The following is a 16,212-nucleotide window of genomic DNA, read 5'->3' on the forward strand; positions in this document are numbered from 1 at the left end:
AATAGTCAAACTAATATGTCTTTACCTACTGCTCCCACTGATGGGAATTTCTACTCCTTCTATTGTCTTGACCTAATTCTGCCTCATTCTATGGAACTTCAATCATTTATATGATATCCACTGGATCAGGCAGTCCTCAACTATCAAAGTTCAAAGTAAATTTATTATCAAAGTATATATATGACAGCACATACAACTCTGAGGTTCACTATTTTGCGGACAAACTCTATAAAGCTATAAAATAATAGAATCAATGAAAGACCCCACCAACTTGGGTGTTAAGCCAGTGTTCAAAAGGCAACAAACTGATCAGATACAAAAAGAAATAATAATAAATAAATAAGCAATAAATATCGAGAACATGAGATGAAGAGTCTTTGAAAGTGGGAACATTTCAACAAAGGGCAAGTGAAGTTGAATGAAGTTATCCCTTTTGATTCAAGAGCCTGATTGTTGAGGGGTAATAACTGTTCTTGAACCTGGTGGTGGCGAGTCCTGAGACTCCTGTTACCTTCTTCCTGATGGCAGCAGCGAGAGTGGTGGGGGCCCCTAATGATGGATGCTCCTTTCCTGCGACAGCATTTTGTGTAGATGTGCTCAGTAGTGAGGATGGACTGGACCACATCCACTACATTTTGTGCTGCTTCCATTCAAGGGTATTGGTGTTTCCATACCAGGCTGTGGTGCAGCCAGTCAATATAATCTTCACTCGTCAAAGTTTTGGATGCCACGCTCCATCTTTGTAAACTCCAAAGGAGGCAGAGGTGTCACCGTGCTTTCTTTGTAATTGCACTTATGTGCTGGGCCCAGGACAGGTCCTCAGAAATAATAACACCAATGAATTTAAAGTTGCTGACTTTCTTCACCTCTGATCCTCCAATAAGTAATATAAACAAAAAATGACTATTAGCCCAAAATTTGCAGTGATAGTGACAGCAAAACAATCAACCTTGTTGCTATTCAGCAGCACATGGCACCTGCATATAGGCAGTTAAATTCAGAAATTGGGAAGCTGCAGAATGGACTGTTGCAGTATTCCCACATGCATTCAATACAGAATCACCAATTTGACAGGAAATTTTTTAAGACCTCATATACTGTTCTCACTATGAAAACTGATGAATACATGTTTCATATGTAACTGCAATTAACTGAACAATAAATCAAAATTACCAAACTTCAATGAACATGAGAAACACATTTTGAGTAATGAATCCCAATTCCTCAGTATGAGTGCAAAATAAAATAATCTTGTGATTTCAGTTTGATCCATTTATTATTTCTCCTTTACCAAACCTTAAGTAACTTAAAATCAGTGGTTACTTGTTGACTGTGAGTTTTATCAATCGGATGAAAACAGCTATATTGCTAGATGCCATGGATCTCATACAGAAGTCATTTTAGACAGCAAGTTATAAAAATGGGAAGTACACATGCCTTCTCTGATAACGGTGTAAGCGATGCCACTGTTTACATTGCTGGTCAGGCTTCTTTATGTTTTTTTGGCCTAGAATCAAGTTTCTTGTGCATTTGCTGCAGCAGACACAGTGCCCCTCAGAACATGACAGAATCAGGCCACTCAGCCCATCAAGTCTTCTGCCAGTCCATCATTACTAATCCTCTCAACCCTATTCTCCTGCCCTCTACCTGTAACATTTGATGCCCTAACCAAGAACCTAGCAACTTCTGCCTTAAATATCCCTAAAGACTTTTAGCCTCCACAGCTGTCTGTGGCAATGAATTCCACAGATTCACCAACCTCTGACTAAGAAATTCCTTCTCATCTCTGTTCCAAATGGATGTTTCTCTATTCTGAGCCCATGCCCTCTTGTACTAGACTCAACCACTATACGAAACATCCTCTTCACATCCACTCTCTCTAGACTTTTCAATATTTGATAGGTTTCAATGAGAACCCCCTCCTTCTTCTAAACTTTAGTGAGTACTGGCCCAGAACCATTAAACACACCATGTTTTAACCCTTTCATTCCTGGAATCATTCCTGTGAACCTCATCTGCGCCCTCTCCAATACCTGCACATCTATTCTTAGGGGACCCAAAACTGCTCAGAATATTCCAAATCTGGTCTGACCAAGGCCTTATAAAGCCTCAGCATCACATCCTTCCTCTTAACCCTCTCAAAATGAATGCTACTATTGCATTTGGCTTCCTCACCACCAACTCAATCAGCACGGTAACCTTTAGTGAATCCTACACAAACTCCCACCCACTTAGAAAATAATCTACACCTTTATTTCTTCTACTACAGTGCATGACTATACACTACCCTACACTACATTCCAACTGGCACTTCTCTGCTCATGCTCCCAACCTGTTCAAATCTTTCTGCAGACTCCCTGCTTACTCAACACTACCTGCCCCTCCAATATTTATATCATCTTCAAACTAGGCCACAAAGCCATCAATTCTGAAATGTTAACATATAACGCAAAAAGCAGTGGACTGAAACCAGATGCCTGCAGAACACCACTTGTCACAGGCAGCCAGCCAGAGTAAGCCCCCTTTGTTGTGACTCTCTGCCTCCTGCCAATCAGCCAATTTTTTATCCATGCTACCATGCTTAACTTGTTAAGCAGCCTCGAGTGCAACACCTTGTCAAAGACCTTCTGAAAATCCAAGTACACAACATCCACCAAGTCTCCTTTGTCTATCCTGCCTCTAATTTCCTCAAAGAATTCCAACAGATATATTGGGCAAGAGTTCCCTTGAAGGAAGCCATGCTGACTTTGGCCTACCTTATCAAGTGGCAAGTGAAGTTTATTGACATTTAACTACATACTGAACATAATGTATATAACCATATAATGTATGTTGAAATGAGACGTTTCTTCAGGGTGTAAAGCACATTGATATACATAACACATGTCATGTGCTCCAAGTACCCCAAAGTCTTATCTTTAATAATGGACTCCAACATTTTCCCAACTACTCAAGTCAGACTTACTGCCTATAATTTCCTTTCTTCTACCTCCTTCTCTTCTTAAAGAGTGGAATGACATTTGCAATTTTTCAGTCTTCCAGAACCATTTCAGAATTTAGTGATTCTTGAAGGATCATTATTGCTGCCTCCACAATCTCTTTAGCTACCTCTTTCAGAGCGCCGGGCTGCATCTGCTTCAGGTGACTTACCCACCTTCTCCTTAGTAATAACAGTTACAGTCACTTCTGCCTGACATTCTTGAATTTCTGGCATACTGCTAGTGTCTTCCACGGGGAAGACTGACGCAAAATACTTAAGTTCACCTGCCATTTCTTTGACCCCACTACTACCTCTCCAATGCCATTTTCCAGCAGTCCAATATCCACTCACCTCTTTTACTCTTTACATATTTGAAATAACTTTTTATATCATCTTTGATATTTCTGGCTTGCTCCCCTTCATATTTAATCTTTTCTCTCCCTATAGATTTTTATTTGCCTTCTGTTGGTTCTCACCGGGAATGAGTGTTGATCTCTGAAAGACTAATCAATTTTTCTGATGCTTCATCTTGTTATTTATTCAACTACCAAAAAGAGATCTTTCCCCAGAAAAGGCAACTCCAGCACTCTCTCTGGGATGAAACCTGATAACACTTAAACCACGTGTACTGGTGGCGGATAAGCTGAGTCAGTGCTATCCCATTAGTTCATTACATGATTACCTTTCATAGCTTCTACAGTAATACTTAAAGGCAACCTTAATACATCTTACATATCCATTATATATACTCTGTACACAAATTAAAAGCAGAAGCCAAGGTGCCTAAATGGAAAGCTAGTCTCCAAAAGGCTGACAGCACGCAGTACAAAAACATCTATTCTCACTAAACACTGTTTTTGTTGGCAAGATTCACAATTTGGCAGTAATTATGCTCCTTGGCTTCATTTTTTGAAAAAAAGAATTGAGTGTTTATTCTTTATTTCTATCAAATATTCACACCACTCAGGGTTCTACTTACATTTTAAAAATTATAATTTAACTGTTCAGTATTCAATTATATTTAATAGAGTTTTCTTCTGTTAAAGAGGTAACCAGAAAATATGGACATCTCTGAATTAATAAAAAAATTAGTTTCCAATCTTATAAACTAAAACTACCAAAATCTCTGCTTCCAGTCAATTCATCATGAGTTACCAAAAAAAATTATTCACAAACAACACTTAACCATACAGGAACTTACTGGTAAGGCTTTTAAATCTATTGTTAAAAAAAAAAGTTTTCCTATATCTTCAGAAAATTACTGGTTTGGCCTGGTATAAGCATTGGACCAAAAGTACTTGCCTTTTAATGGTGCTTTGTTAGAGAGCTATAAATGAGGTGCATTTTTCAGGTCAGTGCATTCCTGACTTCCACACCTGTGCACTTTGGTATCAAAGTTAGGAATATCACAGAGGCCAGATGGTAATGTGTCTGCTGCTGAGTTCAGGAGCAGAGCTCAGTTATACTGAGCTAAAAGGCTGTATATGATTAATATTTGAACCCTCAGCTACATTCATATTGGTGGCACATGTAGAACAACCCCAATTATCTGAATCAGTTTCTGGACTTGGATGGAAGATGTAGAGGCACTGTTAAGTTATTTCATAACATTATTTTGCAGTAACAATTTAGGTATCTAACATTTATATTACTTCAACATGTTATTAGGAAAACATAATAAGAGATTTTTAATCATTTTAATCCTTTAAATATTTCTAATCAGAGAAACTTAAAAGCACCAAACTGTCAGAAGGCCAGGCATAGGGCTTTAGGAACCAACAACTGAGAACTAGCATTCACTGGCACATTAATACAGATTTTGTGAGAACCACATTAAGAAAGTCTGTAGCTCATTCTGTGGCCATGGGATTAGCACTGGAAATGATTGAAGGGGGAATGGGGAAGTGCATGAGGCATGAGATGGATCCATTGTGTCTGACTTCAAGAAAGGTATCAAAGATTTTGAGAGATAGCAAAGTTGCATTAGAATAGAACCAAAGTTCAAGATTCTAGTTAAGGGAAAAGATGGATGAAACTGAGCTGGTTCCACCTAGGCTTAGAAAGGCTGAAGGAACATTCACTGGTGGGGTTTAAAAGCATGATGATCACTTCATTCTTTCAAACAGTGTCCCCTGCAAGAATGTCAACAATCAGAAGATTTGATATAAAAATCACTCGCAAGTGAAGCAAAGACAGTTGTGGGAACAAGAATTTTTATGCAACATGCTCTGATCTGTAATTTTACTGCTGAAAGAGTGGTGAAAGTTAAATCAATTTGAATAGGGAAATGTGTATGTAGCAAAGGGACTAACTGATCAACTCTTTCAAAGAGTCAACATGAGAACAGTGGGCTGAATGGCTGCACTTTATTAAATGGAGATGGATTCAAGTTTCTGTGAATCTCGCTGTTCATAACTACTTGAGAATTTCTTTTTCTGGTCTTCAAGGCATTGCAGCAGGTAAACTTTAGTGTGTAACCACTTTTGTCTTTGCATTCCTGGCCTCTGTCACTCAGCCACTCAAGGAGGTACAGTGAATAACCTTGGCTATGCCTGGGAAAATCCTCTCTTCAAAGCATGTAACTGTTTATCTTCTACACTAGACCTAATTGAAAAGTGATAATTAAGCCTTGAAGGAAAAATCACTGATTAGACCCATTAATCTAACAACTTGGCAGCATGGTAAATTATTGACATAATACTTGCATACATTTTTTTGTGTTCCTTCTATATACAATTAACTTCCTTCTTCCAAGTCAGACACAACAGATCCTGATGGCAAAAGTGGTAGATTGAATATACATAGGCAATTAATGTAGGTTGACCACTGTTTTCAACTTTGATGATAAAGCTGCCATTGACCATCAAAAAGTTATATTTCCACAAAATGTATTCACTTACTTTAAAGTCTTACAGAATCACACATAGCTCTTTGACTCCCTAGTCAAAATCAAGATGGTGTGTGGTTTGAAGGGGAATCTGCATGTTGTGTTTCTATGTACCTTCTACACTTGCCCTATTTAGTGGTAAAGGAGATTCCGTTATGGTAGCCGAAGCAAATTTGTGCATAAGACAATACATAGGAGCAGAACTAGCCTATTGAGTCTGCTCCAATATTCTAACATGGCTGATTTATCATCCCTCTCAACTCCACTCTCCTGCAATGAATTCTACATATCCACCACTTTCCAGCTAAATAAGTTCCTCCTCATCTTTGTTCTAAAGGGATGTACTTGCATTTCGTACATGGTACACATTTCAAGTGAATGTCAGTGAAGTGATGTGGAGGTGGTCGATGGGGTGCCAATCAAGTAGGCTGGTTGGGTCAACCTCCTTGTGAAATTTTGGAGCTACATTAACTTAGGCAAAAGGAGACTGTTCCATTCCATTCTTGACTCGTGCCCCACAGATAGCTTTGGGCTGTCAGGAGATTAATCACTCACTACAAGATCACCAAGCTTTAGACCTGCTCTTAGAACCGCAGACTTTTCTGTTTAGAACAGTAGAAGTGTTATTCTATAAATACAAGCATATCACAATACCTGTCTGGTCAGACTGCCACCAAGGTTCATAGTGCCAGAGCCAGTCTTGTTTGTTTGTAGCCAAAGCATAACTGTGGAGGTCAGCTTGTAGTGAGCAGTACGTCCACTTGATTTCTCCTAGAAAATGCATTACAAAATCATTGAAAAATACAAAACAAAAAAAACCCTAATTTTATTCATACATACACATTTTAAGAATTCTTCAGAGTGCATGATGCTTTGTTGCAGAATGAATGACAACTGTATCATCGAAGATGAAAATGAAAAAAAGCAGAGTCATACTTGATCTAGAAGAAATCAAGTTGGGTTTTAATTGTTCTAGCAAAGAATTTGTCTTCTCCTTTATGTCTAAGTGTCTATGGTTATGCTATGATATAAAGTGGAATATAAAATTGCATATTGGTACATAAATGAAATTAAGGGATGTGCCAATGACTTTTCACTAGCTTTGTTTGCATCTTACCCAATCATATAGAAATTACACTTGACTTGTAGGAAGTGAATGGTGCATCCAAATCAGGAAATAACTCAAGTTAGGAAACAGTAAATTGTACAGCTTGAATAATTCAGTTACAAAGTGACAATGAAGCTACTTGACTGGGTAATACTGACAAATTGAGGAGTATCAAAGAAAGAAAAGTAGAAATTCATTGGGAGAAATTTGTAACTATAGGAAAATAGAAGGTACACATATAACTATAAATTGGTGGACAAGATCCAAGGATAATAAAAAGAATACTACAAATATTGGATGTTACCTTGGAGGATAACTTATATCAATAGTAACATTGTGGAGAAATCCTAAATAGAATACATATTCAGTTTATGGACTAACTTCAGGAAGGATGCACTGAAACACCACACTGCTGCAAAGACTTAAAGGATTAATCTGCAAGGACAGGTTGTATAAACCTAGTTTGTATTTCCTTGAATGATGGTCTAGGTATTTAAAATGAAAGAAAAACCTAGTATTAGAGTTACAAAGAAACAACCTCAAGAAAAAAAAACTACAAAATGTTAAAATTAAAGCCACACTAATTGAGAATGAAGTTGCAATTTTTCCCCACATCTAGGTATTAGAAATTTAAAATACTCTTTGCAAAAGAATGGGTGCAAGGTTAATTTAAAAGCTAGCACTAAAAATAAAATCCAAATTAGAGGAACAAAGGATTAATTAATGTCATTAATTAATGAATGACAGAAAGGTGGAGCCAAGGTACAGATCAACCACAACTTAATTGCACAGGCTTGAAGAACTGAATAGTACTTCTATTTCTATGCAACATAAATCATTTCATGGGAATTGTGTGTCAGTTCACTGTTTCTGTTCTTTTTGTTTCTTTACTCTCAAAGCTATTTTTGGCATATTTTACCCTATACTTCTTCTAAAGATAGCTGCAGATCAGTAACTTTGTATTGAAAAGTTTCAAAGGAACTAAATTAGGGTTCCCAACCTGGGGTCCATGGACATCTTGCTTAATGTTATTGGTCCATGGCACAAAAAAGGTTGAGAACCCCTGAACTAGATACACTGGGACTTTATGTTGCTATTACTCACAATTAATTATGATGGTGTGCAAAGATAACAAATCCATTGCAGGTGTGAACTTCATTATTAAATTTATTCATGTAAATATTATGATTTTTTGTTTGTATGGATTCCTAATTAGGAAAATGACCACTTAATAATATTTCACAAAGCAAAATATCCAACTTTGGATAGGTTTCCATTAATTTTTTTGGTACGATTTTTTTAAAAAAACATAATGTCCAGGCAGTGAGCAGAACTCCAGCTACGGTATGCATTTTCAATGACCATGAACTGTCATTTGGATAGCTACTGGAACAATACATTTAACAGATCCATAATCAATCAGTATTCATAAAGTACCGACTACTCTTCTTTTTAATAAGATGTTATTACTTCACGAGTTAGAGTGGCACTTCAAAAATAAAATGTATTATAGCAGAGTGATGAAAATTAGATGGCAGCTATAACATGCACTAAGATATGGTGAGAAGCTTGTTTGTCTGGCACCCCGACACATCATTCCATTTACAAGTGCATTGAGATATTACAAAAGGAAGAGTAATAACAGAATGCAGAATGTAGTGTCACAGTTACAGAGAAAGTGCAGCGAACATAGACAAAGTGCAAGGGGTATGACAGGGATCAAGAGTTCATTATCACATTTAAGAAGTCAGTTCAAGAGTCCTAAAACAGTGGCACTGAAGCTTTTGCATCTTCTGCCCAATGGGAGACCAGAGAATAATGAGGTGGGAAGGATTTTGATCATGTTCCAAAAGGGGAGAAAATTGTCCTTCATTTGCACAGAAGATCTCAAAGCAGTGGATGACTGATCATTGTTTCTGAGGTTTAGCATTGTTTTTGACATGACATCACCATGTTACACCAGTGACAGCATGTCAAAATCAATAATAATATTGTTTAATTCTTACACATGATTTCACTGTTCCAGTGTTTCTTGAACACCCAGGGTTGCAAGCATACTCAAATTAAATCACTAAAAATAAGAAAATGAGTTGGGCGAGACTAGAACTAGAGGTCACAGGTTAAGGGTGAAAGGTGAAATGGTTAAGAGGAACCTGAGGGAGAAATTCTTCACTCAGATGGTTGTGTAAATGCGGAATGAGCTGGCAGCAGAAGTAGTGGATACAGGTTCCATTGCAATATTGAACAGAAATTTGGATAAGTACACAATTGGGAGGGTATGGAAAGCAATGGCCCATGTACAGGTCAATGGAACTAGGCAGAATAGCAGTTTGGTATAGACGAAGTGGGCCAAAGGGCCTGTTTCTGTGCTGCAGGAATACACTTGGAGCCTTGAATTATAGAGCATTTTTGAGTTTGCAGCAATGTAGTGAGTTATCTTAAAATATTTTACGTAAGAACTTAAGAACATAAGAAATAGGAGCAGGAGTAGGCCATCCAGCCGATTGAGCCTGCCCCGCCATTCAATAAGATCATGGCTGATCTGTCCGGAAACTCAGCTCCATCTGACTGCCTTTTCCCCATAACCCAATTCCCTTACTATGTAAAAACCTATTTAACTGATCTTAAATATATTTAGTGAAGCCTCAACTGCTTCCCTGGGCAGAGAATTCCACAGATTCACCACTCTCTGGGGAAAAGTTTCTCCTCTTCTCCGTCCTAAATCCTCTCCCCTGAATCTTGAGGCAATGTCCCCTAGTTCTAGTCTCACCTACCAATGGAAACAACTTTACTACTTCTATTTTATCTATCCCTTTCAAAATGTTGTATGTTTCTATAAGATTACCTCTCATTTTTCTGAACTCCACAGAGTATAGTCCCAGGGGACTTAATCTCACCTCATAGGTTAACCCCTTCATCCCTCGAATCAACCTGGTGAACCTCCTCTGCACTGCCTCAGTATAGCCTTCCTCAAGTACGGAGACCAGAACTGCACATAGTACTCTAGGTGCGGCCTCACCAGTACCCTGTATAGTTGCAGCATGATCTCCCTGCTCTTGAATTCAATCCCTCCAGCAATGAAGGCCAGCATTCTGTTTGCCTTCTTAATAACCTGTTGTACCTGCCAGCCAACTTTGCACACTAAATCACTATTAAACAGCACCCTAGAAATTCCCAACAAGACTCCACCTGAACTTCCACGACATGAATGGAGTCCCAGCAGCCCTTGATCTTTTTTGATCCATCACCAGCTTTCTTGATCAGTATCACACCAGCAAATCCATGGTCCAAGTCCCAGAGGTAGACAGAAGAAACTCCTCCTTCAAAATATCTGCCAGAGAAATTTAGAAATGACATGTTGATTTTAGAGCTTCAGTGAGAGCACAAACTCTTGTTAAATATTATTTTAAACCTCATTTTGATCAGCCAAGTGCATAAATTTAGCACATTTCCATGTCCCACTTTCAGAATTGTTTGTTTACCAGGAGTTTCAAAGAAAGATTTGTTTGTTGTTTTTGAACTCAATAATATTAATAAATATAATCAAATAAATGCATAGTAGGTAATTCAGCATCCAAAGGGAGGACAATTGTATGCTGCAAGTGTGAATCATCACATGAAACATGGTTATATTCTCCAACATCACAAATGCTCAAAAATTTGATTTTACAGTTATTAAGATAATGCAGTATGTGACAATATTTTTTATCCATGGTACACTGAGTACTAATGGATGATTATGAAGATTACAGATAATGCATGTGGCTTAGTACATACAAGATCATTCTGAAGTGGTAACATTGATTATAATGCTTTGATGTGTTCATAATAATGTATAAGTGTTAATTGGATTGCCTCCATAATTGAAATGTCCTTTGTCCTTGAATGGGAACATGCCTCAGAGATCTTTGTAAATATTTGTAAGGGCAGAAGCATTCCATTCTATTACATTTAACTGATGAGACTGTTTAGAGCCCATGTTTAATGGCTATAATACATAGAAACAGATGCCATATTCAATCATGCGAATGTCTCACACCAAAAAGATGTTTTGAAGAACTGTACTTTCAGTTATTTTTCTGGAAAATCTTCAAAGAAATTTATAAATGCATCTCAGCAGTCACACATCTTAAAAGCAGTCAATTAAAGGCTGTTAGGGGCATGAAACCAATCAAAGGCTGACAGTTTTCAAAGGTCAATTTTACATGGAGGTTTAGTGCAATTAAGACATCTGTGTTATTTTGCAATTTGAAAAGGAACAAAAGCTTGTGAACATAAATTACATACTTGATGATAAGCTCATTTACCTTTTTAAAGTTACACAAACATGTCTGTGAATTTGTATACAAAACCAGAATCGAATGAAGTGAATACCCTTCAATTTGATGCTGTGATATATTCCAGTAAATTGGAGTACAGGAACCAGGGGTCTTTGTTTGATTGCTAGTCTCACTAATTTATTTGGCCATCAGACAAAATACCATCTAGTTCATAGGGTAAGCAAGTTCAGCTTTTGGTAGTGAATCTGAATCTAAAGGAAAGCTTCTAAACTAAATCCTAAGATTTAATGGACTTTTATGAATGAACACACTACTAGTTAAATTTTGAAGTATACACCATTATATTTAATTAATGTCATAGGATATCTGAAAGGCTCACTAACCTTTCACAAGATAGCCAATATAAAAATTGCCAAAAAAGTGCAAAATAGCTACAAAATGTTGCATTGACATATATCAAAATGAATGTGGACTTTAGCTTATGGGAGATAAACAGCCATTTATGTGTAGCATTCAGTCAATAACATAACCAGACCAATGTGGTGCTTGTAATGGAAATAAGAAGAGTTCAGAAATTAAAAATCAAAATCAATTATACAGAAGCTGTCAATGGCAAGAATATCTAATCCACTGATCTGAGTTTCACAACTTGTTAAATATAACTCTCTCAATGAATTTTCCTTCCTTTATATGAAATAAAGCAAACTAGATTCAGGAAAAAAAATTGCATTTGACATCTCGATTAATTGTCAATTTAAAAGCTTTGCCTCAAGCCACTAGGTGCTGCAGGACCTCAGCAAGAGATTGTCAATGGAGGGAATAAACAGTTGACACTTTGGGCCGAGATTTTGGCCCTTCATCTGGACTAACCTTCATCGCCCAAAATATCAAAAAAAAACCTCGATCGATGCTTCCTGACTTGTTGAGTTCTTCCAGTACTTTGTGTATGCTGCTCAACATTTCCAGCATCTGCAGATGTTTGTGTATATTGTCTATTTAAGGCCCGTTTTCAATGCCTGCAGCTGCCAAAGCCCTAAACCTCACCACTCATTCAAGTCTTTAATCATTGGTTTAAAGCGGTCATCATGCTGATCCAGGTAACTCTATGTCAATTTCTGATCAATAAAGCTTGCAATTTGTGTTTAAAGATGTTTTGCCCTTCTAATGGAAATGTAGAATTGTAAACAACAGAAAACCTGCAGATGCTGGAAATCCAAGCAACACATACAAAATGCTGGAGGAACTCAGCAAGTCAGGAGAAAAAAAGATGAGGAGTAAATTAAAAAGGTGAGGGGAGGAGAGGGAGAAACAACAGGTGATAGGTGAAGCTGGGTGGGGGAGGTGTGAAGTAAAGAGCTGGGAAGTTGATTGGTGAAAGAGATACGGGGCTGGAGAAGGGGGAATCTAATAGGAGAGGAGAGAAGGCCATGGAAGAAAGAAAGGGGGAGAGCAGCACCAGAGGGAGGCAATGGGCAGGCAAGGAGATACGGTGAGAGAGGGAAAAGGGGAATGATGAGTGGGGAGGCATTACCAGAAGTTAAAGAAATCAATGTTTACACTATTAGATTGGAGGGTCTCACCAATATACAGGAGCCCACAGGAAGCACCGGACACAGTACATGACCCCAACAGACTCACAGGTGAAGTATTGCCTCACCTGGAAGGACCATTTGGGGCCCACCATCTCCACCAGCATCCCACCACCAAGTACATCTTTCCCTCAATCCCACTTTTTGCTTTCCACAGGGATTGCTGCCTACGTGACTCTCTTGTCCATTCATCCCTCTCCACTGAAGTCCCTCCTGGCACTTATCCTTGCAAACGGAACAAGTGCTACTCTTGCCCCTCTCTCACCACCAATCAGGTCCCAAACAGTCCTTCCAGGTGAGATGACACTTCACCTGTGAGTGTGTTGGGGTCAAATACTGTGTCTGGTAAGGCCTCTTGTATATCGTCGAGACCTGGTATGGATTGGGAGAATGCTTTGCTGAGCACTTACGCTCTGTCCACCAGAAGCAGCCCCATCTCCCAGTCGCCCCCATTTTAATTCCTCTTCCCATTCCCACTCCGATATGTCAATCCATGACCTTTTCTACTGTCACAATGAGGCGACACTCAGGTTGGAGGAACAACACCTTATATCCCCTCTGGACAGCCTCCAACCTGATGGTATGAACGTTGATTTCTCGAACTTCTAGTAATGCCCCTCCTCTTCACCATTCCTCATCCCTTTTTCCCTCTCTCGCCTTATCCCCATGCCTGCCCATCATCTCCCTCTGCTGCTCCTCCCCCTTTTCTTTCTTCCTGGGTGGTGGGGATCCCAGAAGATGGATACTGCTTTCCTGTGACAACACTTCATGCAGATGTGCTCAATGATGAGGAGTGCTTTGCCAATGATGGACTGGGTCATATCCACTACCTTTTGAAGGATTCTCTATTCAAGGGCATTGATGTTTCCATACCAGGCTGTGATGCTGCCTCTCCATCACACATCTATAGCAGTTTGTCAAAGTTTTACATGTCATACTGAAGCTTTGCTACCTGATAAGGAAGTAGAGCTGATTATTGACTTCAGGAGGAGGAAACCATAAGCCCATGAGCCAGTCATTAGAGGATCAGAGGTGGAGAGGGTCGGAAGCTTTAAATTCCCCAGTGTTATCATTTTGGGGAACCTGTCCTGGGCCCAGCATGCACGTGCAATTATGAAGTAGAGACATGGCAGTGCCTCTACTTCTTCAGAAGTTTGGTGTGGTGGAGAATATATTGACTGGCTGCATCACAGCCTGATATAGCCAAGGATTCAATGCAGTGACTTGGAAATTACTTTCAGAGTGTGAAGATATAAATAAGAAAGGAAGGAACACTGATAAGTCATACTATTATGACGTCAGCCTATTTAAGATCCTGGATCCTCATCTAACAGTGTGTAGAAGTTCACTATACGAGCTGTACGAGTTCAAGAATATAGTTCATCACCACATTTTCACAGGCAACCAGGAACAGTGCACAAAACTGGTCTTGCTAGTCATATCGATAACCAGAGAATAAATTAACTTTAAAAACATAACAGTTCTAACTCATGCACATCTATGCAGGCAACGGCACACACACATATATAAAATTATGGTACAAAAAAGTTACAATCCAATGTGGTGTAATATGCTGACAATGCTTCACCCTGCCTCTATTTTAAGTTAGTAAAATAATGGGCCTACAAGATCAATTTAACATTTTATGAACACTTCATTTATACAACCGTTGTTTGAAGAATAAGGCATAAAATAAATGCAAGTTTGCAGAGATTTGTTACAATCTGTTATGCATTAAACACTGGGAAAATGCTGGCAGATTACAGCACATTTTAAATGTATAATATTCTTCAACATGATAGTGGCATTTTGTCAAACATTATGTTTTGCCAATCCCTCCCCTCCCCCCACCCTCAAATTTACTCTAATACAAAAAAAATTCTACCACAGGGCAGAGCAATTTTCAGCTTTTACAGACTAGCCTCATTCCTTGTAAAATATGCAAAATATATATATATATATATTAGACGACACAAAGTCTGTTCTTACTTAATTTGCAATTCCTTTGCCGACACAGATCAGTTTAAGTTTGATTCAACTACCCCCTGGATAGCTATTTACATTTTAAATTCTATTATTTTTTTTTCTGAAGAAAGCTTGCTAGCAGTTGAACATTCAATGACTACAAAAAATCTTTACTAGCTTGCTTCAGTTCGTAAACAGTACACGCACCCTAATAATGTTGTGCATTGATATTCAGCAGTAACAAAGAGATTAACATTAATTGTGATATTTTTCCTGGATGTTACATTAAAACAGAACAGCTCTATCACAAGGTCAGAAGTAACACTTGCTACAATTTTACTGCAATCACAATTCTAATAATTAAAAGGCACATGCTAAATTCAAACAGGATTTTGATAGATTGCAATGACAAGTGAAAAAATTATTGCCACAAGTAATAGTTATTAACAATGTTTCATCAGTTTTCAAAAGGCATTACTAACAGAATAACCACATTAATAAATCCCCAGCTGCCCTCCCATTCCTGTAAGAGATTCTAACCGCCTCCAGACAATGCTCACCCTTTCCCCCAGCATCACACATGGATATCTTGGATCACATCCGCTAACCAGACATTTTTGTGGGCAACCATACCATTAAATCACCAAGGAAGGCTGGATGTCTTGCATTAACATCCACTAAACGTTTACTAAGAATTCAAGATGTTGAATAAGGGTTATGCTATTGCGATGCCATACGAGGTGCTGTTGTAAGACTATAAGATATAGGAGCAGAATTAGGCCATGTGGCCCATCGAGTCTGCTCCGCCATTTCATCATGGCTGATCCAATTTTCCTCTCAGCCCCAATCTCTGATGATGCTGTGGAGTAGAGTTAAGTGTCACAACAGTTCTTGGAGAGGTGGAGGAAGACAGACAAGAGAAACTCGCATATGCTGGAAATCCAAGCAACATACACAATACGCTGGAGGAACTCAGCAGGCCAGGCAGCATCTATGGAAAAGAGTACAGATTATGTTTCGGACCTGCTGAAGGGTCTCAGCCCGAAACCTCGACTGTATTCTTTTCCATATATGCTCCCTGGCCTGGTGAGTTCCTCCAACATTGTGTGGAGGAAGACAGAATCTGCTATGATAGTGCTGAAATAATGTTTGCTATAGTCTGAGAGTGACTTGAAAATTACTGCTGTGGTGATGGTAGTCTCGATGGATAATTGTATAATTGAATCATATATATTTTCTGGAGCCACCGGAGTTTTGGGTTGGGAATGTTAGAATTAGTCTTCAGCCTCCCTTGGCTGATTTCTCTCTTTGGGGGGAGGGAGGGGGGAAATGGGTTCTTCCATAAAGCTGATTGGATGATTTTACTGTTTTATTTATTCACTATCTACATGTCTGTGATTATC

The 16,212-nt window shown here is 38.6% G+C and overlaps 1 protein-coding gene across 2 annotated transcripts in view; it reads right to left on the reverse strand.

Moving 5' to 3' along the window:
- Positions 1-16,212, reverse strand: part of capzb (capping actin protein of muscle Z-line subunit beta) — a 115,704-nt gene that overhangs the window by 16,910 nt on the left and 82,582 nt on the right. For both annotated transcript variants that reach the window (XM_073031881.1, XM_073031880.1), the window contains exons 5-6: positions 10,165-10,306; positions 6,522-6,638 (exon numbers count right to left, since the gene is read on the reverse strand). In XM_073031881.1, coding sequence (XP_072887982.1) covers positions 6,522-6,638; positions 10,165-10,306 — 259 coding nt within the window. The remainder of the gene's footprint in view (positions 1-6,521; positions 6,639-10,164; positions 10,307-16,212) is intronic.

The sequence above is a fragment of the Hemitrygon akajei genome, chromosome 29, assembly GCF_048418815.1.
Source record: "Hemitrygon akajei chromosome 29, sHemAka1.3, whole genome shotgun sequence".
In the NCBI taxonomy this organism is placed as follows: Eukaryota; Metazoa; Chordata; class Chondrichthyes; order Myliobatiformes; family Dasyatidae; genus Hemitrygon; species Hemitrygon akajei.